This window comes from Rattus rattus, chromosome 4, assembly GCF_011064425.1.
Source record: "Rattus rattus isolate New Zealand chromosome 4, Rrattus_CSIRO_v1, whole genome shotgun sequence".
Taxonomy (NCBI): domain Eukaryota; kingdom Metazoa; phylum Chordata; class Mammalia; order Rodentia; family Muridae; genus Rattus; species Rattus rattus.
In genome coordinates this window covers 56,449,725-56,476,118 of record NC_046157.1, presented here as the reverse complement: position 1 = coordinate 56,476,118, position 26,394 = coordinate 56,449,725, and the positions used below count along the sequence as shown (strand labels likewise).

Below are 26,394 nucleotides of genomic sequence, written 5' to 3'. Positions count from 1 at the left end.
GTGCTATGCTCTTAGCTTCTCTGAGAAAATTAAGTCATTTTGAACTGCTTTCCTAATTGTTCAACTGACCATCTCAGCTGATGGAATATGAATTTACAATAATGGAATGTAAACTTGCTTTAAAATAATTTTTATTGTAAAATACTTAAAGTATATACTTTACAATAAAAACAAAACTGGAGATTTATAATTAGTTTAAAGATCAAAGCAAAGTTGGAATGCAGAAATAAAAGCAACTGAGAGAACATTTATCCAAGAATTGTTTGTTTGTTTTATTTGGTTGACTGGTTTTTTGGTTTGGTTTGGCTTGGTTTGGTTTGGTTTGGTTTTTTCCAAAGAGAGAATTTCTGTGCGTAGCTCTGGCTATCCTGGACTTGAACTCAGGGATCCCCCTGCCTCTGCCTCCCGAGTGTTGGGATTGAAGGAGTGCACCACCATGCCCGGCTTTATCCCAGAAGTTTTACTTTCACACTAAGCAGGGATCTCTGTGCCCTGCTGTGCTCTCAGACGGCGGCCCTGTGGTCTGAGAGGCCATGGAAGCGGACGCGTACCTGGTGGGTGAGGTAGGTGCTCAGCTGCAGCATCCAGTTGCGCCACTGCTGCACGGCCACCCCGACTCTTTTCCCGCTCTCCACTGTTATTGAACCCAGTGGGTAGTTGGAAGGCAGCTGTATGATGAGTTCAATGACTATGTCTTCGATGGTGTAAGTGGCCATCACTTCTCGAGTAGTAGCTCGTGCCTTAACCTGCAATACGACAGGATACAATTCAAACAAAGGTATTTTTTCTTTGCCAAAACAACTTCATATTATTATAATTCAAACAAAACATTCTGATAGATCAACTAACAGCTGAAGACTACACAGGAGAATAAGGACATAAAGCCTGCCATTTATCTGATACCAGGCATTTAACAGTAGGTTTAAGAGCCTGGCGGGTGGCAGAGGTGATGACGCATGCCTTCAATCCACACTGTCTGAAGGCAGAGGCAGGTGGATGTCTAGACTGGTCTCCATAATGAGTTTCTTATGAGCCAAGGTTACAAGTGAGACTTGTCTCCAAAATAAAGACTTTAGCATGCTTTCGAATGACTTTATTACATTTACAGTTTGTCTTACAAGATATGCTTTGTGCACAGAAAGTATCTAACTGTAATAGGTTTCAACACAGGAAAGCACTGTGGAGCAGTCAAATGATAAGAACAGTAAGTGTCACCTGAACGTCTACTATGTCTTTCTTAGCACAGAGGAGTCAGAAAATAAGGTAGTTAATTTTCTATCTATTTTGAATCAAAGGTTACAACTTCTGATGAAGTAAGCAGTCAAAAACAGAAGTGCTATTCATTCATCTAGGAAAAGCCAAGCCGACAGACACTAACCGTCATGCCATTGAATAGCTGTGTGCTTGTCTGTACAGAAGATATTTCTTGAAAAGAAAGAACACTGCTGACGTACTTGCTTGTAAATCTATCTACAATATTGAAGACACGCTTCTCACTGCTATTCCACCATAGCCTAACCATGGCAGGCAAGTCCTTTAGAGTCATGTGATAGACTGAACATGCCAGGTGTGGGATATGATATGGCAGTGTTGCTGTTTCTGAGGAAAAAACAAATTCCAAGTTAGTGATATGTACTTCTCCCTAGAACAGCAGACTAACAGAATTACCTTAGAAAGCCACCAACATTACTCAACAATAGTATGGTGCCTCATAAAACAGGGAAAGGCGGGTTGGGGATTTAGCTCAGTGGTAGAGCGCTTGCCTAGGAAGCGCAAGGCCCTGGGTTCGGTCCCCAGCCCCGAAAAAAAGAAAAGAAAAAAAAAAAAAAAAAAACAGGGAAAGGCCCCAACTCCAAGAAGATTAGCACCCTCCCACACACTCAAACTAATCAAGAGGTAGGAATAAAAATCCCTGATACAGAAAAGTCTGGAAAGACTATCCTATGTCTCACATAACAGAACACAAATGAAATGGGATAGCTATTTTTAAAAGAGAAACACTTAAGGCTCTTTTGTTTTTTTAATTATAAAAGTAAGTTGCTTCCTTTATTGTCTCAAAGCTCACTAAGCTGCTGGACTGAAGTCCTAGAAAAATCATCCAATCCTGGAGAGATAGCCCTGTGGTTAGGGACATTTGTTGCTCTTCCAAAGAACCTAGAGTCCCAGCACCCACATGGTCACTCGCAGCTGTCTGCAATTCCAGTTCTAGGGAGCAGACGCCCTCTACTGCCTCTCTGGGAAGAAACATAGTGCAGATGCCCGCAGGCAAAACACTCATCCACATAACACTCCCATCTTCACCCCATACAGAGCATCCTTGGTTAAGGATGTTTAGTTCTTCACAGATAGTTTATACAGACAGATACACTGCATTTCTGTCTCAACTAAAACCTGAGTTTCCAGGTGAAGAACATCAACTTCACTTTAATTTTTGTTTCATCGACTGAATATAGATAGCTAGGTATAGTGGCACATGCCTTTAAACCCAGAAGACCAAACCGGTCTTCAGGAGTCTGAGGCCATCCTGGTCTACAATGAGTCCTGGGCAAGTGAGGGCCAGAGAGTAAAACCCTGTCTCAAAAAACAAAAATTAAAAAGAAAAGATTCCTATAGAACAAAGCTTCAAACTCGAATGGAATTCTTATCTGTAAGACCCAGCTATTTGTCCTACTAGATAAATGTGGGGAAGCTTGCATTGTGGCACCCTCAAAGCTGAGACTTCCCACTGGGATTGTCCTCCACACCTCCAGGAAGTTTAGTACAAAGTCCCTAAGAAGGATGCACCCGTGTCACTCACTGACCTCTAATACTCAGCTGAAGCTCCTCGGTGAAGAAGGTCTTGGGGTCTTTATTTGACACCTCAATTGCCGTCTCTCCGTAAGTAGGATTTTCTGGCATAAGTCTGAACAGGTGGTAGAGTAATTTGTTCAGACTCTTGGTTTTCCGAAGGTACATTGAATACAGAGCACGAAGCTGGCGGAAAGCAAAGGATGCATTAGTAAAGGCAACTAAACCAAGACGAAAGAACAATGACCCTGAATGGACCCTGAGTGGAGGAATTACACAGGAGAGGTCTGTGACGTGGTTCAGTGGAAGAGCACTAACGTGCACCGACAGTAAGGTCATCTCCAACACGGTCTCAACAGACATGGATGCATGGATGGGGGAGGGAGAGGGTGAGGGGACAGAGAGAGAGAGAGAGAGAGCGAGAGCGCATCATTACAGGAGCACTCCTAGAAATGAGACGTACATCTTCTCTCCTGAGTCCTCTCTATGACATGGACTGCACCTTTCCTCCTAAGCCAGCAGTGTCCCTCCTCACTCTTAGATACAGAGTTCTAACATCTTTCTCAAATCAACTCCCTATCAGTACAGCCGACATTGGTTTGCAGCTCTATTTGAGCCAAGAATATGTAGTTGCCATTCCCCACAGATGACTAACTCGTGCCCTCCACACATTCCTTCCACACCATAGTCTTAATCTGGCAAATTCCTGAGGAAGACCAATCACATTTTCGAGGTTAACTTTACTCTGTATCAAATATTACAGCATTCTTTAAGAACAAAATGCAGGAATGAGTAGCACAAAATGTCATCAGAAGTGTTTCACCACCAATCAGAAAATTCTAAATAAAACTATGAATTTCTAGCTGCCCTTGAAATCAAGAGACTCTGGCACCATGTGAGCGAGACCCCGGAACTCTGTGTGATCCTCATGTCCTAACTACTTGCCTCTCACTAGCGCGGCCTGTGTTCATCGCAGCTTTACTGCTTGGGTCTCAGCAACAGCTCCATGATGATTCCTTCCAGTGGACCACACAGCTCACAGCATAAGCTGTAAGGTCTGGAGCTGACTCTAAAGATGTGTGATAAAACCCCTCTGCAGTGGAGAAATCTAGAGATAGAACCTTTACAGCAACAACACACCAGCACAGGCCTTAGCACGCCTCCTGAGGGACCAAGTCACATGATCTGTGTAAAGTACCTCTACTGAAAATTAACCAGGAGAAAACAACCAGATAAAAACAAACTGCATGGCACACTACAGACACACAGGTTAACTGCTTTTGTAAAGCATCCTGATCTTACAATATACTTTCATATATAAAGGAATAAAAGTAAATACAGAAGTCAGTGAGATGGCTCACTGAGTGAGGGTGCTGGTCACACAGCCTTGTTCATACTCTCCGTGTGGGCTCCACGGTTCAGTGCACACTGCATAAGCCAGTGTGTTTGTATGGACCTGTCATCTCAGGACTCAGGAGCTACAGGCAAGGGCTCAGAAGTGCAAGCACATCCTCCACTACCCAGGGACTCTGAGGCCACTCTTGGCTACATGAAACTGTCTCAAAGCATAAACAAGGGCAGAGAAATGGCTCGGTGTTAGGTGTTTGACTGTTCTTTCAGAGGACCTCAGCTCAGTTCTCAGCACCTGTGTCAGGGAGCTCATAACTGCATGTAACTCTAGTTCCAGAGGCTCTGACTCCGTGGGCACCCAGCGCTACCACCACATATATACCTAATTAGAAATTAGGAAAGTCCTTTAACAGTTAAAATAATAGTATTTACATGTCTGTGGCTATGTTTTCATGTGGTAGTAGCAAATGTCTGTAATCCCAGCATTTGGAAAGACAAGCAGAAACACTGCCACACGTTGAAAACCAGTATGGGGCTAGATAAGTCCCAAGTCAGTCTGGTCACACAGTGAGACATTTAAAAGAAAAGTTGTAGAGAGGGCTGAAAAGAAGGCTCATCAGACAAGAGCACTTGCTGCTCTTGCAGATGACTGGACGCTGATTTCCAGGACCCATACTGGGCAGTTCACAGCCACCTGTAACTCCAGCTAAAAAGGATCTGACATCCTATACCCTCTTTTGGCCTCCAAAGGTGTCTACACTCACAATACCAAGACAAACATGTAGACACATATTTAAAAATGAAATAAACATTTTTAAAACATTGGATCATATATCATTAGGATTAATATTGTGAAAATGGCTATCTTATCAAAAGCAATCTACGGACACAATGCAATCCCCATCAAAATCCCAACACAAACAAAAACTCAGAATAGCTCAAGTAATCCAGAATAATAAAAGAACTCCAGAAGTATCACCGTCTCAGATCTGGTTGTAGAGAGCTGTAGTAATAGAAACAGCATGGTACTGGCACACACACACTCGCACGCGCACACGCACACACACACACACACACACACACACACACACACACACACACAAAGATTATGTCAATTAGCTGATAGAACTGAAGACCCAGAAATAATTCCACACACTTATAAACACCTAATTTTTAACAAAGCAGCCACAAGTATCCTAGAAAAGTTGGCATCTTCAACAAATAATCTTGGTCAAACCTGGTATTTGCATGTATGAAAATAGACCCATATCTTATTATTCTTTAGAAAACTCATCCCCAAATGGATGAAGGACCAGATATGCTTACCCTGATAGAAGAGAAAGTAGGAAATACTAACACAAGAAAGGACTTTCTGAACAGCACACCAATCTCACAGGCACTAAGAGCATCAATTTATAAATGGAACCTCATGAGGCTAAAAGGCTTCTGTACCACATATGACACTATCATTAAAGCAAAGCGGCAGCCTACAGAGGGTCAGTATCTAGACTATTCAAGGAACTAAAAACAAACAAACTGGACATCAAGAAACAATGACACGAATTAAAAGTGAGGAATGGAACTAAATAGGATTCTCAGTAGACGAGAATGGCTGAGAAACACTTAAAGACATGCCCAACATCCTTAGTTCTTAGGGAGATGCACATCAAAACTACTCTGACATTTCCTCTTACCCACAGTCATAATGGCTAAGGTCAATAAAACAACCACAGTCTCGAAAGCATGCAGGGGAAGGGGAACACTTATCCACTGCTGGTGGGAGTGCAAACTTGCAAAACCTCTACAAAAATTAGTGTGGAGGTTTCTCAAAAAGCTGAACACTGGGGGTTGGGGATTTGGCTCAGTGGTAGAGCGCTTACCTAGGAAGTGCAAGGTCCTGGGTTCGGTCCCCAGCCCCGGAAAAAAAAAAAAAAAAAAAAAAAAAAGCTGAACACTGACCTACCACAAGATCCAGCTACCCCACTGTTAGGCAGACACCCACGTTATTACAGAAACACTTGCTCACTGATGTTCGCTGCTGCTCTGTTCATAATGACCAGACACTGAAAACAGTCTAGATTTCCACCAAGTGATAAATGGGTAAAGAAAACATCGGTACGTTTACACAATGGAATGTTATTTGGCTGTTTATAAAAAGTGCAATTCTTAAGTTTATGGTAGATGACTGGAGACAGAAGCAATCATCCAGCGTGAGGAACTCCTGCTACCTTTTAAGCTTTAGTTGCATGTGCTTCAATAGAAATAGCCACAGAGGCCAGGTAGCTAACAAGAGACCAGGGAGAAGAGAGACCAGGGAGGGGAAAGAGGATACAGTATTATGTAGAGGTAAAGGCAAGACTAGGATAGGAGGGTTACATAGAGAGAAGGATGGGAGGGAAGTATAAAGAAATGAACGTAGAGAAAGCTAACACTAAAGGCCGAGCCCTTTGAAAAGCCATATGGAAACCTAATACTATAGATTCCTAAAACATGTTTAGAATATGGAACTATAATGGCCCAACCAAATGAGGCAGGCCACTAGGTAAAACCTCCAGGGAGAGGAGTGGGTAACATCTCCTGAGTCACTGGCAAAGGGGTCCCATAGAGCACCCCCCAAACATCCCAGGCTGCTTCCAAGGCTACTTGTCACCCTCCACAGCCTGATGGGATGGCCCTATTGATGATCAGACTTACGTCATCCAGCATCCAGCATGGAGACAGGAAGCTAGTGGCCCAGCCGAAGCTTCGTTTGCACTGAGTGGTGTTCATGGTACTGGAAGCTAACATTGAATGCTAGTGGAGAACCTACAAGAGCCACATGCCTGAATGACATACTGGTGCAACAGTGACACAAACTCATGGAGTGACCAAGCTTTGGGGTCTTTTGGGTTTGGGTGGTTTTTTTTGGTTGTTTTGGTTTGGTTTTAAGGCCTATTCCCTAAGATGGAACCCAAACCTGAAACTGCCAACGTGGCCAAGAACCTGACACTAGACAGGTCTTGGTAGGCCCAAGGGAAAACACACGTTTATTCTGCTAAAGGAACACAGCAATAAGTCCTAATGACATACTGCTATACCACTAGATTGGGGTACCCCTCGGCCCCCATCAGAGGAGCTTCTCCCTTGTAGGAGTGGAGAAGTGTGCAGAGTTGCTCAGCCCTGAATGAGATGCCTTTATAAACCCCTTCCCTCAAGGCTCAGGCAGGGATGGAAAGAGGCCACAGAAGAGTCGAAGGGGATGGATGACTTGGAAATGGCGCCATCCAGATAAACAGGACGATACAAACAGACCCCCAGACACTGTGACAGCACACACGAGACCTGCACGGGGTTATGTCAGACAAAAATCCCAGCTCCAGAAGGGGAGATGGACACAGAAGTTAGTTGTGATACACAGGCTAGGCCTAGGCTTCTGCACATCTGTAGCAGATGTGCAGCCTGGTCTTCATGTGAGTCCCACAACAACTGGAGTGGGGGTTGGTCCTGACTCTGTGGGCTACATGTGGATCCTTGTGGGCTGCCTTGTGGGACGGGATGTACCTAGTCCTGCAGTGACTTGAGGTGCTAGGGTGGACTGGCAGCAGAAGGGCATCCCTGTTCTTAGAGTAGAAGGGGAAGGGGCTATGGGGGAGGGGTCTTGTGAGGGGAGGACTGGAAGGAGGAGGCTGCAATTGGGATGTAAAATAACTAACTAAACAGATGGATGGATGGATGGATGGATGGATGGATGGATGGATGGATGGAAGGAAAAAGAAGTTACTTGTGATTGATAACCCCTAGGAGAGTAAAAATCAGTCTTCTACAGTAAGAGGCACTGTTTATATCAACTGCACTCCAATTCTGTCTTATTGGTGTGTATGTGGGGGAGAAGAGTTGAGAGGAAAGAATATTACTAAAATATATTGCCTATACATTTTCAAAAAACTAACCATATCAATGGGGAGAAACGTGAATCCTATTCTGGGGTTTACAGTGCAAGAGAAATGAAAACTTATCTTCAAAGAAAAGACACATTCATGAATTGCAGTAGCATTGTTAATCATAGCCCAGAAGTGGCAATATCATAGTTTATCAACAGAGGGACAAATGTGGCAATATACACAACAGAATACTTTGCAGCTGCCAGGAAGAACCTGATGGTGGTCCTCACAAATCCAAGCCTGGCTCCACAGTGAAACAACCTAGGCAACTTAGTAAGACGTAATCTGGAGATGGTGAGGGGGAGGGAGAAACTGGGAAATGACTGCCAGGAGCCACAGTCTGTTCTGGGGGCTAAACTCTGAGGATGACAACAGCTTCCTAACTAACTCATCTAAAAACCTGAGGTTTGTACTTTACAGATGAATGAATGTCACAATGTTAGAGTTAGAGCTCGCAGGGAATACTGCACGGCACCCAGCAACCCTATGTGACTGTCATGTTTTGACGTAATACATATTTCCGCCAGGTAATGGCAGCGCACACCTTTAGACCCAGCACTTGGGAGGCAGAGGCAGGTGGATCTCTAAGTTCCAGGATAGCCAAGGCTACAAGGAAAAGCCAGACTGGAAACAAAAGAAAACAAAACCAGCTAAACAGACAAACCCATATACTTCTAACCGGAGGAGGAAACACACACAGGACTGTTTCCAGTTCAATCCAATTTGCTAAGGGTTTCTTGAGAAGTTAAGGCATCCCATGATTCGAAACCATTACACTTTTTTTTTCTTTATTCAGAGCTGGGACCGAACCCAGGGCCTTGTGCTTGATAGGCAAGCACTCTACCACTGAGCTAAATCCCCAACCCCTATACTTTTTTTAAAACTGCCTCAGTTCATTGCAGAACACAGCTGATACATTTAATCTTCTGTGACATTCTATCTCCTTTCACATTTCAGGCTCAATCATAAACGTTGCTCGTGGACACGGCCTGCACAGGTCTGCAGCAGTTGGGGTCTTAGAGCTAACAGAAGTAGGCTCGCACACCCATCCTAACCCAGAAGCTATTCCCAATGGAGAAGCTATTCACTAGCAAATGAATACTTCATTTTCTCCAAGGAAGTCCACCCACCACAGAGACAAACTAGTCTGAGGGGTAGGTCCCAGGACAGAAGGAGGTGGCCAACGGAAACAACAAGGGCATCTTCGGAGGGTTTGGTGTGGCGCTCTCTCTCTCTCTCTCTCTCTCTCTCTCTCTCTCAATATCAAGTCAGAGCACTTTGCTGCTTGTTTGTCAGTTTTCGTACTTTCAGGTCCCTTGTGTGTATCCTGGGTTCCAGTTTTGAGTATTTATGGGATTACTGAGTGTGTGAATGTGTGTATGTTTCTTGTGCTTTGCCTTTGGCTACTTTTCTTAGATGCCTGCTTGTTTTATAAGGAGAGACAGAAAGAGTGAGGAACTAGACAGGAAGGGAGGGGAGAAAGAGCTGGGAACAGTGGGGGAGGTAAGGCTGTAATCAGAATATATTGTATGAAAAAAATTACTCTCTTTTTTTAAAGATTTATCTATTTATAATATATAAGTACTGTAGCTGTCCTCAGACACACCAGAAGAGGGCATCGGATCTCATTACAGATGGTTGTGAGCCACCATGTGGTTGCTGGGGATTGAACTCAAGACCTCTGAAAGAGTAGTCAGTGCTGAGCCATCTCTCCAACCCCCAAAAAATTATTTTCAATTAAAAACAACGCTGCTGTTGCTGGCACTGTGATACACGCCTTTAATGCCGGCATCACAGATGGAGGCACAGCCACACCGTGAGACCTTGAATTTAAATTTAAAAAAAGCTTCTGTACAACCTTTGTGGGTTCCTGCCTATCTTGAGAATCAAAGCCATGGTGAATGTCCACTTTCCTGAGATAAGGAATATGATGACGTTCAGATGACAAATGCTATACACACCAAACTCTGAATCTGCTGTTAATTTTTGGACATCAATAATACTTTAGGAACAAATCTAAAAGTTCCAAAGGGGACTCTAAGAATACATCAGCAAATAACAGTAGCATAAGAACTAAACCTAGGAACAGGCTTGACAATAAAATATTCTGCTTAGCAGCTAGATCAGTGTTGCCCCCAGTATACTCCTCCCCTAAAATACAGACATGGGAACACACACTTGGCCTGGCATAGTGGCAAGAGTGTGCAAGCTGATAGATCTGTACTAAGGCAAGGGTATAAGCGACAACATAAAGTATAGTTTAAGAGTTCTGAAAAGCTGACTGGAAAAGAATGCATTTAAGTACATTTGTGCGAGGAGCTCTCAGCTAAGCACTTTTGTATTGACTGTAAGAGAAGAAACTTACCAAGGCTGATTAAACCAAAGTCTGACATGAGATTAAGTGTCCACTTGTGACCCCAGCACTCGGGAGGCTGAGGCTGGAGGATGCACATGTCTTAAAACCGATATGAGAGCAAGGTCATGTCTCAAAACTGACAAAAAGAGTTTTGTTGTTGTCTTTCTAAAGAAATAAAAGTTAAAACTGTGCACTAAGGCACACATTATAACACTAGAAGTGGGGAGGCTGAGGCAGCAGGCTGGACTGCATAAGACTCTGTCTGACAAGTGGAAGAAGGAGTGTGAGAGCAGAGGAGGGCGGGAAGGCTGAGATGTGAAATAACAGCGACACCTAGCAGCCGATGCAGCAACTGCACGTTGCTAGTCTATTATGTGAGGCTCTTTGCTGGATTAAAGTTTGAGGACGTACCACTCAGCACAAAGACTGTCCTCAGAACCTGTTCTCAGTGATGTCACAACTACATCTGGGCAGCAAGGCGGTGACTTCCAAAACAGCACCACCTAACCCCGACTCTCTAATCACCACCAGAACAAAGCCAAATCATACAAAGATCTGTCCCGCTAGTACAGAATTAGTTGAGTACATTCTGTTAGGAGAAAAAAGAGATTACCCAGACCCATTTCCAAGATTCACTGCTGGGGACAGAAGCTGTCACAGGCTTTAACCCACAGTGCCCGCCAGCACCTCGGCCCTGTGCTTATTTACCTGGGACGAAGCAGCTTTGAAGAAAGTGAGTATCAGCTTCCACGTGAGGAGGTAGCCCAGAACGTAGCAGAAGTCCTCACTCAGTGGCTTAATGGGAACTATCTGGCCCACAGGGACACAGCCCAAGACATTCTCCAGCAGTTCCTCCTGAGTGCTGAGGAGAGACATCAGCGCGGCCGGCGGTGACCTGGGGACCAACCACCACACAGTACCGTTTACTTGACTCTTAACAAATGAAAGGCACCTAAACACTTCAAACTTTTAAAAAAGAATATCTTCCCCTAGTTTACAAAAAAAAAAAAAAAAAAAAAAAGCCCATGCTGTAGAAAGACTCTACATGTCAACACCCAAATGCAGCTGTAGAAAACACCTATCCCAATTTTCTGTTTCTAATTAAGAAAACAAGTCACACCGCCAGAGATTTCTGTCAAAACAGGTCAGGGAAGGCTAACCGAGCCCTTTGTAGCCCTGTACCAAGAGAAGAGGAGGAGACATCGAGTCTCACCTTACTGTGCACCCTACTGTCTTACTTTACAGTTACAACATCACCACAATTCATCCACAGGATAAACGTTTGCTCAGAGTATCTGTATTCTACAAAGCTGACATTCCCATTAACTCAGTACCATTTTCCTGTGGACTGAGGGGTCTTAGAAAGTGAAGTTCTCCTTGACCTCTCAGAATCTTCTCAGCCCTCTAACCTCGCTCTTTCCTTCTGGTCTAGTGCTACATTTCCTGATGGCTTCCTGCTGCTTGAGCATGAACCTAGGCTTTCTCCCAGCTTCCCCACCTCATGGCTCAGGCCTTCTAGTGTGTAACAACTGCCCTACTATCCCTCAAACATCTCCTGACACTGCTTTCCATACCGCCAACCGATACTGTCAGCTAATTCTGGGATGCTTCCACCTCAGCTTGCTTCTTTCTGCAATTCATGCTTTATCTCAAGTCACAATCAGCTGATGCTGCCCTGAATCCGTAGTGACTCCATCTTCACAGGCTGTACGTGGTGTATGCATGCGTGTGTTTGCCCAGACACACATGCACACATAGGCCAGTAGAGGACACTGGTTTCTTCCTTTATCACTCTCCCGCTTATTTCCTTCAGACAAGGTCTTCTCACCGAGCCCAACACTCAACACTCACTGCTTAGGCTACTCTTACGAAAGCAAGATCAGGGTGCCAGTATGGGGTAACTGCACATCTGTCCACACACAGCTTTTATGTAAGTGCTGGGGATTCCAACTGAGGGGCTCTTACCTACTGATCCAGTTCCCTAGCCCAAGAATCCCATTTTTTAGGCCATCTCTTATCCTGTCCTTAACGACTGTTCCAGATCCACCTGCCACCACATCCTCCCCTGCTTTGTACACAGTAGTTCATTTGGACGCTCAATGAACAAGTGAGAACCTACTTGTGGACTTGCCACAATCCCAAGCACTCTGGCTGCTATGGAAAATGGAATAGGGGACAGAAATTCTTTCTCTCAGAGCTTGCCAAATATCTGACTAGAATAATGAGTGACAAACACTGAACCCACCTTGTCCATGTATATGTCAACAGTCACACCTCAGTGTCGGTGCCCACTGTCTCTTCTGTGTACTGCACTGTTAATATGCTGTCTACCCTTTCTCTGAGCACCTGTCACACATACATTTTACCACAGAGCAGCAGCAGCCGTCAGAGTATAAGATCCTTAAAAACAACTGCTTACCTGCCCCTCAGCACTGATGCTGTGTGTACAAAGGATCGACCAATAGATACCTGAACTGCTTCATTATTCCACAGCTACCACAAGGCCAAAGAGTTTAGACTAACAGCAGCATATTGAACTATGATCCAGGAGTACTTAGGAGAGAATACAGGGGTAGGGGAGACTGCTCAGCCGTCACGAGCACCGAGGCACCAGTCCCAGCACCACGTGGCATCTCCCAAGCATCGATAACTTCGGTTCCAGGGATGTGACAGACCTCTCTGGCCTCAGGTGGACATAGGAGCGAGACGGGGGTAGAGACAGGAGAATGCCCAGAGGGTGGCAGGGTCAGCTAACAGGGCAAATTGCAGCAGCAAACAAGAGGCTATCAAGACAAAACGGAAATCGAGGACCAACACCCTAAGATTATCCTGTAACCTACACACACACACACACCATGGCACACAACTGCACTCACACAAACACACTCACAAAAGGTGAAAGGAAAGCAAACAAGCCAAAAACCCTTACAAGGCTGGTTCCTCCTCTTCATCTCCATAGGACTTGAGATTGTCCTGGTCATGCTGCGGCAATTCAGCCATCAGTCTGAAAAGCAGAGCATGGCTTTTAGAGCATTTATAACCCATTGTCTATTGCTCACTTGTGCTTCAAGGCCAACAAAGCGTACTTTGTGGTGAGTCTACACTTAATAATTCCTTTCCAAAACAATTACTTATGGACAAGATTGTATAAATAAGAATTACAAAGGGACAAAAATGACATGGTCAAAACTTTAACCACTCTATAACTAGGATATATATATAATCCAGTCTCCTGTCTCACTTATTTTTTAAAGATTAAAAATGCAATCTAGGGGCTGGAAAGGTGGCTGTGTGGATTAAATCAAAACAAAACAAAAACACTAAGTATGCATCATGCTTAGAGAGTAAACCCTTATCCAGCTACGGCTGTCTCACTTGTAGAGCATGTGGTAAGCGGCAATTTGCACAGGTCTGGCTCTGAAGAGAAGCAGTGGGGTCAAAGTATTCAGCAAAGTCTGGAGGTGCTCTGGCAAGTTTGTTTTCTGGCTGGCAACCAATCTCTTGGGGAGCTTGTGACTCAGCAGCTGGTCCTTAGAGATGTATGTTAGCGTTTCACACATGGGTTTCAGCACTGCGTTCTGAAAGGACGTTTCAGACAGGTCTTTGTTTTCTCCTGGTATTGAAATGAAGAAACACACACTACTCATGAGAACACAAGTGGGTTGATCAAATGAAAACTAGATTCAAACATGACAAGTCCTCACTGGAAATAAACTGTGTTTCTGTTACCCTCAACTGTTATAATGGCCTCTACTCCATTTTTTAAAAAGGCATAGCAGTATAGAGGGGTTCTAATGCTGTACTCTGTTGAATTATAGCATCTTAACTTGCAGCGGTTTCTCAATACCAAGCCATCTTTTTTCCTGTCATGCTGTGTCTGTACTACAATGCAGCAGCATAGAGACTACCTCTAAGAAACGAAGCCCATTTTACATTTTTCAACAGCCATTTTCAATAATTACCATTATTATGCCCCTTTGAACTTACCTGTGGCATTTACCAAAAGAGGCAATAGCAAACCGTGGATGCCTTTAGAGAAAAATTCTTTCCACTCACTGATTAGATTTACAGGAAGATTGTCAACAGTATCTGGAGTTATCGAGTCAAAAAAGGCACTGAGGTCACAGGCCAGATCAAAGCTGACACAGGCAAACAGCTGCACCAGCGGAACACAGTACAGGGCCTGGTTCTCACTGGCTGTCTACAGAAAGGAGAGAAATGAAACAGGTAAGCAGGCTGCTACCCCACACAACAGGCAGTACAGGACAGAGATCTTCATCATTCTCCATCAGAGATGAATGGAAGAGGAGGGGAGAGGAAGGAGAAGAGGAAAAGAAGGTGCTTGTTGAAGTTCATAGTTCAGGAAAAATTCATGCATGTTTACAGCAAACAACTTTCAAAAATACCAGGAATTTAACAATTATTAATGAACAATTTATTCTGAAATGAACTTTTTAAGCTTGTAAAGTATGGAAGAGAATAATACTTGCATTCACCAAGTACAATACATTAAATACATGCTTCAGAGCTCTACCAGTTGAACATTAAGTTATCTTAAAATAAAAAAATTCAGGGGGTTGGGGATTTGGCTCAGTGGTAGAGCGCTTGCCTAGGAAGCACAAGGCCCTGGGTTCGGTCCCCAGCTCCGAGAAAGAAAAAAAAAAAAAAAAAATTCAGAAGGAGATTGGAGCTAAAATGCCAACTCACACAGTGGGTAGCCAGTCAAAAGCAGACTTGGACCACGTCAGTCCTGACTGACTTTGCTGTCCATCTCAGACCTACCTCACAGGTGACTGTTTTTCTAGTTACTTGGGTTCATGTAAGAACACCAATTCCCCGCTCAATGCCTTTATCTTTCATAAATTCCTTTGGTCATACTGCGCAGTGTGCTTTACACCCCAAGAGACAAAAACAAAAACATAACAAAAAACCCAAACCTTGCCATAATGAAATCTAACCCGAAAAGGCTGTGTTGTAAAGACTAAGTTCAACCAAGTGAAGAGAAGATTTTAAATGTAGTTTGGAGATCACATGAAATCACTATCGTTTTTCAGATCTATGAAGCAACAGCTAGTGCAGGAACAACTAGGAAGGATTTTAATGTTCTTTAAACAAAGTATTTTACATGTCTTCTCCACAAAGGAACTAATCATGATTTAAAATCAGAATAAAGGGTCAAGACGCACAGTGTGTGCGAAGACCCAACAGAGTGATGACACGTCAGGCTAATTTACCTCCAACCAAGCCAACATGGAGCACATGATGAAATCCCACTCGCTCTCTGCTAGCGGGTACGAGCAGTACTTCAGAAACAAGGAAAGGAATCGCATGATTTCTATGTTTAAACCAAGGACCTCTGGACTTGCTTCCGATAGATTACTGTGATGAAGGCAAAGACATTCAATTAGAGAATACCCCATTTTAAACCAGGCATGCATAAATGATGTGGGCCCACATTTTATATAGGAATAAAGTATTACCTACCAACTGAAGAGAAAAATATCTTCATGCTGTTTCCTCCAGCTTGTTATAATTTTTAATATACCATGCAATAGCTGTTTGTCATCTATACTTCTGGTTTGCAGGCAAGAATTGAAAATGGCAAGATGTCCAAAAGCTCCTAAAGTAAAGTGGGAATGATGATGCATTATAAACAGTGTCTATAAAGCAAGTCTACTTTGGAAAACTGAAAATGTACTGTACAAGGTCCTAAGTCTCCTTGAAGGAAGCTTTAGGCTGGTGTGATGCCCTTCAGAGGTAGAGGAAGGAGGATGCTGGCATCTAGACCAACCTGGGCTGCACACAGACTGTGTGTATAAATAATTAACAAAAATAACCCATTTCTAAGGCATTACACTAAAGAGTCAAGAGAAGAGCTCGTCAGTGCTATGGGCACAGGTGTGGCCCCTGCCCACTGAGCACGTAGTTCCAAATGGGGAACTGGAAAGAGAGGACAGGAATACACACCATTGGACTTTACGAGTCTTTTCTACTTTGTATACAGAAGCCTTTTGTACTTACCTTTCAAAAACAAGTAAACAACAAAGACACAGCTATAGAGTAAACCGTTAAATGAAGTAGGAAACAGAACATATAGAATTATATAATTAATACACTCACTCAAAAAGCACATATGCTTTCTGGTAAACTTTTACATTACAAGATATTCAAACTTCACAAAGTAAAATACAAAATGAAAATCTTAAAGAATTGTAAACTATACGATCATAAAATGCAAAGTCTACTTTGAAAGTCAAAATCTTTCTTGAGCAGTGCCCAAATGAATACCTTTAAAAATGGCTTCTACAAGTGAGGTTACACCAACCAGCTCATTGACTTCACTCCTGGAGGACCCTACCATTTCAAAACCCATCCTCTTATTATCCAACATCCTTTGTTCCCAATGTCAGTTAATGAACTATCTGCACTCATTCTGTGTGCCAGGAATGCTCTTTCCAAACTGCATACATGCTCAAACATGTATACTCTAATTTGCATACATGCTCAAACATGTATATTCTAATCTGCATACATTAATCTGCATACATGCTCAAACATGTGCATTTCAATCCCCATACAAGGACATTCCAATCCACATACATGCTCAAACATGTATATTCTAATCTGTATACATGCTCAAACATGTACATTCAACATGGCACTTGAGGGATTTTTGAGAAATTAGCCCTGACACTGGGCAGCATGGAAACTTACTCCTTTCTGCCATTCCCAAAGCAGTACATGATGCTCTGCTACAATCAATTACAATAGGACGTAACATGATTTGTGTCTTTGATTGTCTGTCTGTCACCCCCCCTCCCCCTCCCCAACAGGAACTGCATGGAGATGCTTATTAAATCAGTAAACACATGACCCAACATAGTGCAGAGTTCAAAAACTTTAAAATACTACAAAACTATTCCTTTACCTCTCCCTGTTCAGTCATTGGTTGACTAGGGAGAAATGAGACGTAGCTTTACAGCGCTACACAGGTGAAGGTTGAGGATAGAGCTGCTCAGTGGCAGAGAGCTTGTCTAGCACGCAGAAGGCCCTAGATCCCCCATACCATGTCAAGATCAGCCAGAGGCGGAAAGTAAATGATTATGGGACTCTTAGGTATATAAATTTCCTCACAGCTCTAGCACTTCTGTTCAAAAGCGCTAAGCTCGCCCCTACAGGAATTCATGGGAAGCGTTACCAACCTGACAGGTAACAGAACTACAAGGTAGAATGACATGAGCTCCAGGACACTCTGACACTTGCACATACTCAATCCTTCTCTTATCGCAAGAAATAATTAAAATGTAGAATATTACCCACAACCTACCATTAATACTGCAAAGGTCTTCTTTAGTCCAACCCAAGAAAGCAGGAATACACTGAGCACTAAATTCCTTCTTTTCTTCTTTAGACAAAAATGGACAGAGACTTTGAATGGTATGCAAATTACCTTCTGTTAGAGGGAAGAAGCTGTGTAGAGAGAAAACATTGCGTATAGTTATTCTGTGAGCGTGGCTACTTCACAACATGATATTATTCAGACCATTCAAAAGGAACGTAAGCTCAGCGCATAAATACTTGTCTAGAAGAGGACCCATCAGGCTGATGCTAATTCCACATCTCTATTTTCATTTTATTGCTTTTATCTTTGCTGTGTATTTCTCATTTTTGAAAAGAACATTTATACCTTTTCTAGAGTCTGATGATTTTTACCTTTTATTATTATACCAGTGGGCTGAACTGCAAACAGCCTAATAGTGGGATGTGTTGGTGTGGCATTCACAAAGTCACGGGATCAATGAATAACATCAAAAAACCTAAACAAATAAGAGCCCAAATGCACTCTGCAGAATGGTACCAATGAGTAAAACAGGCATACACATCATAAGATGTTGTCAGGGTTTTTTTTTTTTTCTTTTTCTTTTATTACTTCCTATAAGTGAATCAAGCTATCTCTAAAAAATTGCTTAATTTTTAAATAAGATTTAAACTGAAATCTAGTTAGCCCACAGAGCATTCTATGTAAGTCAGAAATTCAAAATGCTCGTTGGTAAGTCTTGGCCAAGCACTGATCAGCAAGCTGAGCTTCCCGGCATGCCCCAATCTGCTTGACTTACATATTCACTGTCCTCTGCCATGCACTTTCACAGTGGTCCATTACTCAAGGTAAGAGGAGGGGCCACAGAGATGGCCTACGGGTTTAGAGCATTTACCGCTCCTACAGAAGACCCCAATTCAGTTCCCAGTACCCACATGGCTGTAACAATCACCTGTAATCTTAGTTCCAAGAGATCCGAATGCCCTCTTCTGGACTCCATGGGCACCGGGCACACACATGGTGCACATACATCCATGTAGGCAAACACTTAAAATGAGAGTTAAATGAGTCTGGGGAAAAGAGTAGAGGTTGTGAGACCAGGAGGCCATGGAAAGGAGGCCAACAAGGGAGCTATTAACAAAAAGAAAAAAGAGGAGCAACTTTTTCCATTTCCATGCAACAAATAAGGTGCTATGTTAAAAACAAAATTTTCCTATCAGATTTATTTTATTTTATGCGTACTAGTATTTTGCTCAATTGTCTTTGTGCACCACTTGCATGCCTGGTGCCTCCAGAGACCAGAAGTGGGTGTCAGATCCTCTGGATCTGGAGTTACAGGTGGTTGTGAGCCATCACGTGGGTGCTGGGAACTCAATCCAGGTCCTCTGAAAAAGCAACAAGGGCTTGCTCTTAACTATGGAGTCATCTCTCTAGCTCCCTACCAAAGGAATCTAATTCTGAGAAAATTAGGCTTATACTTTGTTTTTTCTGAAAGAAGCATAAAATTTCAGGAAGCATCAAGTTAGAAATGCTTCACTCAAGAGAGAGAGAGAGAGAGAGAGAGAAACAAAAGCAACAACAACAACAACAAAAACAACCTTGTTAATTCCAGCACTCAAGCAGTCGAGGCAGGTCAGCCTAGTCTACAAAATGAGCTTCAGATGAACTGGGGCAGCATAGTGAGGCCCTGTCCCATAACACAACAAACATGTCTCCAATCAAAGCCATTCAAGTCTGTCTGTCTTTAGTTCTCATCTCCCTTAATTCAATCCCCTCATTCCCAAACCTTGCTTCTCTGATCACTACACTGTTTGCTGACCACAGACCGCCAAAGTAACCCACTATAATGGTAAACTGACAAGTGGAACCATAATTACGAATACCTTTCTTTTCTCTTATAATATGGTTTTACTTCATCAGATGAAATACTTCGGGAAAGGATCAATTTAGCAATAATAAGAGACCAAAGTGTGCCATTTTTTCTAGATCTAAAAGAAGAGGCAAAAAATGAGTGTTAAATACATATATATAGATATAGATTGGATCAATCATTCTGAAAATTGTTAAGATTTTAAAACACTGATTATCCAGATTCCTTCTATAAAGTTAAAAAAATCTGGGTCACGAAGTCATCTAAAAACTTCAAACTCAACTGCCACTAATTACCCAAAGGACTGGGAGTTAAGGACAATGGGAACTGAGCTCTCACTCCCAGGCAATAGCAAAGTACCTCAAGATCCAATAGGAGAGATGCCCTTAAACACCTAACTTGAAGACCAGAAGCCACATCTGGGAAAAGGCTGCCTCACAGAGAATAACTGAGTCTCAGTGAAAGACAAAGAAGCATTAAATGCAGAGGGAGGCTGCAGGCTCTCCCTCTCCCCTTCCCATTTTGTATAATCCATTTTCCTCATCTGGAAGAGAAACTCATAGCTACAACATTAAGAAACATCTAAGTTACAGGTACAATGAAAGTACAGATTTAATTTGAAAGCAATGGGAAGATCAGTCACATGTAACAAATTAAAACAATGTCTTCATTCCCCATAGACTCATGTGTTTGAATGCTTGGCCCATAGGGAGCGGCACTATTAGGAGGTGTGGCCTTGTTGGAGGATGTGTGTCACTGCGGAGGCAGGCTTTAAGGTCGCCTATGCTCAAGCTGTGCCCCGTGTTATACAGTCTCCTTCTACTGGCTTTGGATCAAGGTGTAGAACTCTCAACTCCTCTCCAGCACCAAGTGTGCGTGCATGCTGTCCTGCTTCTTGCTGTGAGAACTGTAGACTAACCCACCCTCTGAAACTGTAAGCCAGCCCCAATGTTTTCCTCTAGAAGATCTGTCTTGGTCATAGTGTCTCTTTACAGCAATAAAACCCAAACTAAGACACTATTATTAAAAGGGACTTAGATCAATGCTCTGATTAAACAAAAGCACAAATGGGGCTTACATCTTATAGAAGGGAAAGCCAATTTAAAAACAAATTGAAAGGGAATCTGACCTGTCAAATAAAAGCTGCAAGAGGCTAGAAGTATTACCAAGTACAGACAAGTTGCTGTAAGTTATATTCATTTTTTGAAGCATTTCACAGAATCCACTTAGAAAAGATGGCGGATTGTCGAGTTCTTCACACCACTGCAGTGAATACAGCAGCTCCGCACCTAACAGAATGGACACAGTCGGTTATTAAAGCCCAGCGTACAGACCCTGTGCTGACCCAACTGTCAGCTAAGCTTGTGGAAAGCTGAGTCTCAGGCTCTCCCTTGTCTCCTCCAAAACTGCTGTCCTGGGCCAAGCTGGCTTTCTAACTCTGTATCAAGGAGAAAGCAGGTGAGGGTGCTGAAAACATGGCGGCAAGGGCGAGGAGAAAGCAATCTGCTTCCACAACACAATTACTCTTTGTCCTTGTCCCACACCCTAAAATGCCTGCAGTGGGAAAAGGACAGTAGCTGCTCATCCATGGAGGATCAAGAAGACCCTCCCCAGGTCTCTCCTTGAGTTGATAGTGGATATTGACTTTATGTGCCTGCTTTGATGATGTTATTTGATGCTATTTATTCTTTTCTATGCAAGCCTTATTGGGGAGACACTGTTCTGCCCAAGGCTCAAACACCTCAATTGCGTTTCCCCAGCTGATTTCTGCTGAGTATTTGTAAGCTTCATTTGAAGATGTTGCCTTTGTTTACTCTCTGGATGCTGTGAATGCTCAGTGTGATGACATTTTGCTAACTATCTGCTACTCCCATCAGGTACTTGTTACTTCTTCTTTTACTTCTGCTTGCTATAAAACACAGCCATGTAGATTCTCGGGCTACAGAAGACATGGTGGCTAGCCCTTGAAGTACTTTCACCAGTCTACCCAATTCTAACAGCTGTATTCACTCATAAAAACAGCTGTCAGCTGGTTTTCCAATTGCTTTGAGATTTGAAAGAATAAAGAAAGTGACAACAGCTGTCTGTCATAAAACAGTATCCTAACCCTAACCCTAAGTCCGGGATGTAGTGTCATGTACCTATACTATAGTCCCAAGCACCAGAGAGCCTGAGGTGTCTCCCACCTCATATTAGAAACCAATATGGTAACTTAATGAGGCCCCATATCAAAACAAATACCACTCCTCTTCTGAACTTACTAGTCATTAAAAAACAGCTAGCTATTACTGTAGTGTTCCCATCAAGTTATAAAAGGTAAAAGGAACTGGGCCAAGAGTGGACATAAAGCACACCTACAATCTGCCAGGACTGATGGGATTGATTCCTCAGGAGGAAGAGGCAGGCAGATCTCAGTGAGTTCAAAGTCAGGATGGTCTAAAAAAAAAAAAAAAGGGGGGCAAGAGAAAGAGCTCAGCAGTTAAGAGAACTTGCTATGGGGTTGGGGATTTAGCTCAGCGGTAGAGCACTTGCCTAGCAAGCACAAGGCCCTGGGTTCGGTCCCCAGCTCCTAAAAAAAAAGAAAGAAAGAAAGAACTTGCCATGCTTGGTTCCCAGCACCCATGTCAGATAGCTCACAGCCATCTATAGCCCAAATCCAAAGATCCAACTTCTTTGGCCTGAGGGCATGTGCATTCACATGTACCTACCTATAGCACACACATATTTAAGAATAAAAATAAATCTTAAAAAACAAAAACACAGGGGGCAAGGGGGAGCCTAAGAGGTTCCACGACCTTAGACAAGAGCTTCATGCGAATTCGTCAAAACCAGGAACCAACGTATCCTACAAACACGGGGGTGTGGCAGTACACCTTTGATCTCAGCACTTGAGGGGAGCACAGAAGCCCTCTGTGAGGCCAGCCAGGGCACATAGTTAGACCCTGTCTCAAAGCAACAAATGAAAAGTAACCATGTCTTCAGTAACAGAGTGCCCTGCATGAAATCTCTGAGGGCTGTCGGGATAAAAGGACCAAGAGTCTAGCACAAACGTCCCAATCACAGGTTTCTTCTAGCCTGGAGATAGTCAAAACCTTTATAAAATCACACGTGGGTAACAAACACTCATTAAATAGCAAAAACAATTATTGTATTTAACTGAGAGCTGAAAAGGAGACTAAATATCCCTTATCTAGAAATAGTAGCTCAGTCCTGTACTATCAACAATTTGGAACAGAGGCAAGTCCATCTCTCTGAGTCTGAGTCCAGCCTGGTCTACACAGCAAGTTCCAGAGTAGCTACAGCTATACGCTGATACCCTATCTCAAAAAAAAAAAAAACAATCAATTGAGAAAAGTGACAATGATTACATTAAGGCAGGCTGAGATTTTGTCTCAAAAAAAAAAAAAAGTGGGGCAAGGGGCTGGAGAGACAGCTCACTGGTTAAAGCTACTGCTGCACCTCCATCCCCAGGCCTGGGTCAGCTCCAGCAGCATGTCAACCCACTCAAAACCGCCTGTAACTCTAGCTTCCATGGCAGTTGGAAATGGCCTCCTGGCTTCCAGGAGTACCTACACGCACACAAACAAATTAAATAACACAACAGCTTAACACAACAAGGACGAATCACCAGCTTCCAATCTTCTGTTTGGACAGAGATAGCAATGTAAATTAAATGTCATTCAGTAGTCAAATGAAATTTCACCTTTCTTTCATAGAACAAGCATTCTCTCAAATGCATGTAAATGCATGTAGTTTCCAAATGAATACTACTGTGTACAGGACATACATACATATGATACTATGAATGGGGAAATAAGCTGAGGCCTAAATCTTGAGAATCAACATTTGAGTCCTTACTTGGCAGTAAAATAATGAGAGCCATGTGTGTAATGATTCATATGTTCAACACCCAAGAGAACCTTCACAATCTTGACATCACTCCTACTTTCTTCAGGGCATGGGACCCAGCATCTCCTTACTCTGATGTTGTGCCAGCTTGAATAAAATAAATAGTTTAAATAAAATTCAAATTATGCTGAACACTGAACTGGATCCTAGAGTGTCTACCTGAACCTTCACAGATACTTACATATTTTCTCAAGGACATCGTTTTCTAGGACTATTTTCTTTTTCTGTGCAATTAAGATCATTTTGCTCAATAATGATGAAGTGCACAAATGGTTGGGAAGAGTCTTTGTATCTTGATCCTTAAAGTCAGTCTTGAAGCATTCATAATTTAAACTCAGCCTTCCCTCTAAAAGAGGTCTGTGTAACCACTGTAAATAGAATACATTAAATTAATGCAAATTCGCCCGGAAACCGGGAAAGGGAATAACACTTGAAATGTATATAAGAAATATTCAAGTTAATAAAAAAAAAAAAAAAAAAAAAAAACCTACGAATAAATCTAATCAAGGAGGTGAAAGACTTAATAATGAAAAAAAAAATTAATGCAAATTCATTAGATATTCTAAATTGCTCATCTATAGATGTCCAATTTCTGTTCACTCTTCATCCAGTGTCTTTTGTTCACATGAGGCTAGACTATGAAGTCTATATAAAAGTGCAGTAGTTCACAAGCTTGGTTTGTATTGGCGCAGTCAACAGCATGCACATTTCTTTAGGATTCCCTAAGAGAACAAGACCTTATTCCTCTTTACATGAGGCTGATACCAGTATCAAAAGGCATATTCTCACTAAAACTGTTATTAATGTTCAGAGACATAAGAGCAATGCACGAAATCCTCTTAACTATCCTTTCTACTCCAGGATAAAAAGACTGACAGCTGAATGGACTAGCAATTCAGAATGAGATCCACACTGCAGCATTCAACACACCTGAACAGGAAGAGACTGCCTCATCTTTTCCCACTCGCTGTCACTGGGCATTACACTTCCAATATAGACTCCAAGAAGAGAAGTGTCCTCACTCTCTACAAGAGTACTCAGCAAGTCTCCAACAGCAGACAAGAGGACCTGAAGACTGAAACCAATGCAAGGAAGTGCTGTAGTTAGGGTACAAGCAGTTCAACAAGCTAGTACTCACTAAACATCCAACTAGAGAAAGAGCACACTTGAGCACAGAAAGACAGAGAGACGAGATCTTTCCTACTGCCCACCATGCCTCAGACACAGAGACTCAGAACTAGGGTTCAATCTCACATTTATGATGTGAGAGTAGGTGATGCTTCTATCTCAGGATGGAGTAGATGCCTGTTTTCAGATACAGAATGTCTGAAACACGACTATCTTCCTGAATGATACGAGGATGATTATATATTTTACCTAACCCCAAAGACACTACATACATTGTTTTCAAGTTCACTATATGGGCAGCTATGTAAATGTTCTTATAACCCATTATCTTAAAAATAAACAACCAAGTACAATTGGTATGTATGGTGGCCATTAAAGATCACAGTTAACAATCCAAAATATTTAACACAGAATAATATCACAACATGCTACTGACTACAGATAGTGTAGCAGGTAAATAACTGCTCTATTGACAACTTAAATGAATAATGTTAAGACAATTTCTTAAAAAAAAAAATCTGGACGGTCTAGTTTTGCAAAGGTCTTAAACAGATTAGAACTCATTAATCATGAACTTTTTCTTCTTCTTTAAGACCAGATTCTCACTCTATAGTCCAGAATGGCCTCAAATCTGTGATCTGCCTGAGGGCTAAGAGTATGGTCATGCACGCCCATAGCCAGAAGGAGACGACAGTACATAAGACACCGTGCAACTGTGCACAAAACATTACCTCTCGTTATCCAAAGCTGAAGACTGAACCTGGTCCTTCAGCCACAGAACAGACAAACGTAGAAAGGTGCTCTGCTCATATGTACTTGCAGTTTGATGGACCAATAAATTTACACCAGAAAGCAAAGTATTCTTCAGTTTACAGATCAGAAAATCTAAAAACCAAGGTATTAGCAATAATTTGTAATCTCACCGAATAAACTATTTTCAGAATAAAACATCGGAAACAAATTTGCTGTAGATCTGAGTTCTTTAACATGTTTTAATTTTAAAACAAAATATAAAATGAAACTTATCACCAAAGAAATTAACTGTCATATTCAGAGAATAATGCAAGCTAGCCTGTACCATAATACTGCAAAATGATAAGGTAGCTATGTTGCCTAGTCTGAATTTCCTTACTGAAGGTGGGTGTCACAGGTTATCTTTTCCAACAGAAAAGTTAGAAAGGATAGGGAGGAGAGCTATCCAGCAGTGGCATTCTTAGTAGTTGTTCATGTCTGTGACAGGGTGTCCCTGGGAAGCCCTTGCTGGCCTGGACCTCACTATGTGAACCAGGTTGGCTTCAAACTCATGGAGACTCTCCAGTCTGAGCCTCCCGGGTGCTGGGATTAAGGCATGCACCACCATGCCCAGCATCATCAATATTTGTTTTTTGTTCTGACCCTTTCTCAGATAAACTTGAATACACAGAGCAAAATCTTAGTCCTTACAAGGCAATTTCAATTTCATTTTTCATAATCAAGACTAAACACATTTTATAATAAGAGATTCTATCTTAGTATTCTTATCCTTTTATAAGTAAGGATATAGTCATTGAGAAACGGGGTACAGCAGGCACAGTCGTGCACAGCGTTAATCTGGGCACTAGAGAGGCAGAGGCAGGCAGAGCTCTCCACTGGCCCTAAGCCTAAGAACCTGAGGGTTCTACCGACACCCATGGGGTAGAAGGCAAGGACAACCTCCTCGCTGTCCTCTGACCTCCACAGTACACGGTGGACAACAAAGGGCCACACCAAACAAATA

The 26,394-nt window shown here is 42.5% G+C and overlaps 1 protein-coding gene across 1 annotated transcript in view; it reads right to left on the bottom strand.

Annotated features, from left to right (window-relative positions):
* Positions 1-26,394, bottom strand: part of Ltn1 (listerin E3 ubiquitin protein ligase 1) — a 54,443-nt gene that overhangs the window by 4,017 nt on the left and 24,032 nt on the right. The window contains exons 14-28 of the mRNA XM_032900483.1: positions 25,370-25,523; positions 24,441-24,585; positions 23,692-23,878; positions 20,731-20,890; positions 19,615-19,719; positions 17,741-17,883; positions 15,898-16,033; positions 15,648-15,792; positions 14,401-14,614; positions 13,789-14,026; positions 13,343-13,417; positions 11,122-11,308; positions 2,802-2,973; positions 1,379-1,599; positions 552-746 (exon numbers count right to left, since the gene is read on the bottom strand). Coding sequence (XP_032756374.1) covers positions 552-746; positions 1,379-1,599; positions 2,802-2,973; positions 11,122-11,308; positions 13,343-13,417; positions 13,789-14,026; positions 14,401-14,614; positions 15,648-15,792; positions 15,898-16,033; positions 17,741-17,883; positions 19,615-19,719; positions 20,731-20,890; positions 23,692-23,878; positions 24,441-24,585; positions 25,370-25,523 — 2,477 coding nt within the window. The remainder of the gene's footprint in view (positions 1-551; positions 747-1,378; positions 1,600-2,801; positions 2,974-11,121; positions 11,309-13,342; positions 13,418-13,788; positions 14,027-14,400; positions 14,615-15,647; positions 15,793-15,897; positions 16,034-17,740; positions 17,884-19,614; positions 19,720-20,730; positions 20,891-23,691; positions 23,879-24,440; positions 24,586-25,369; positions 25,524-26,394) is intronic.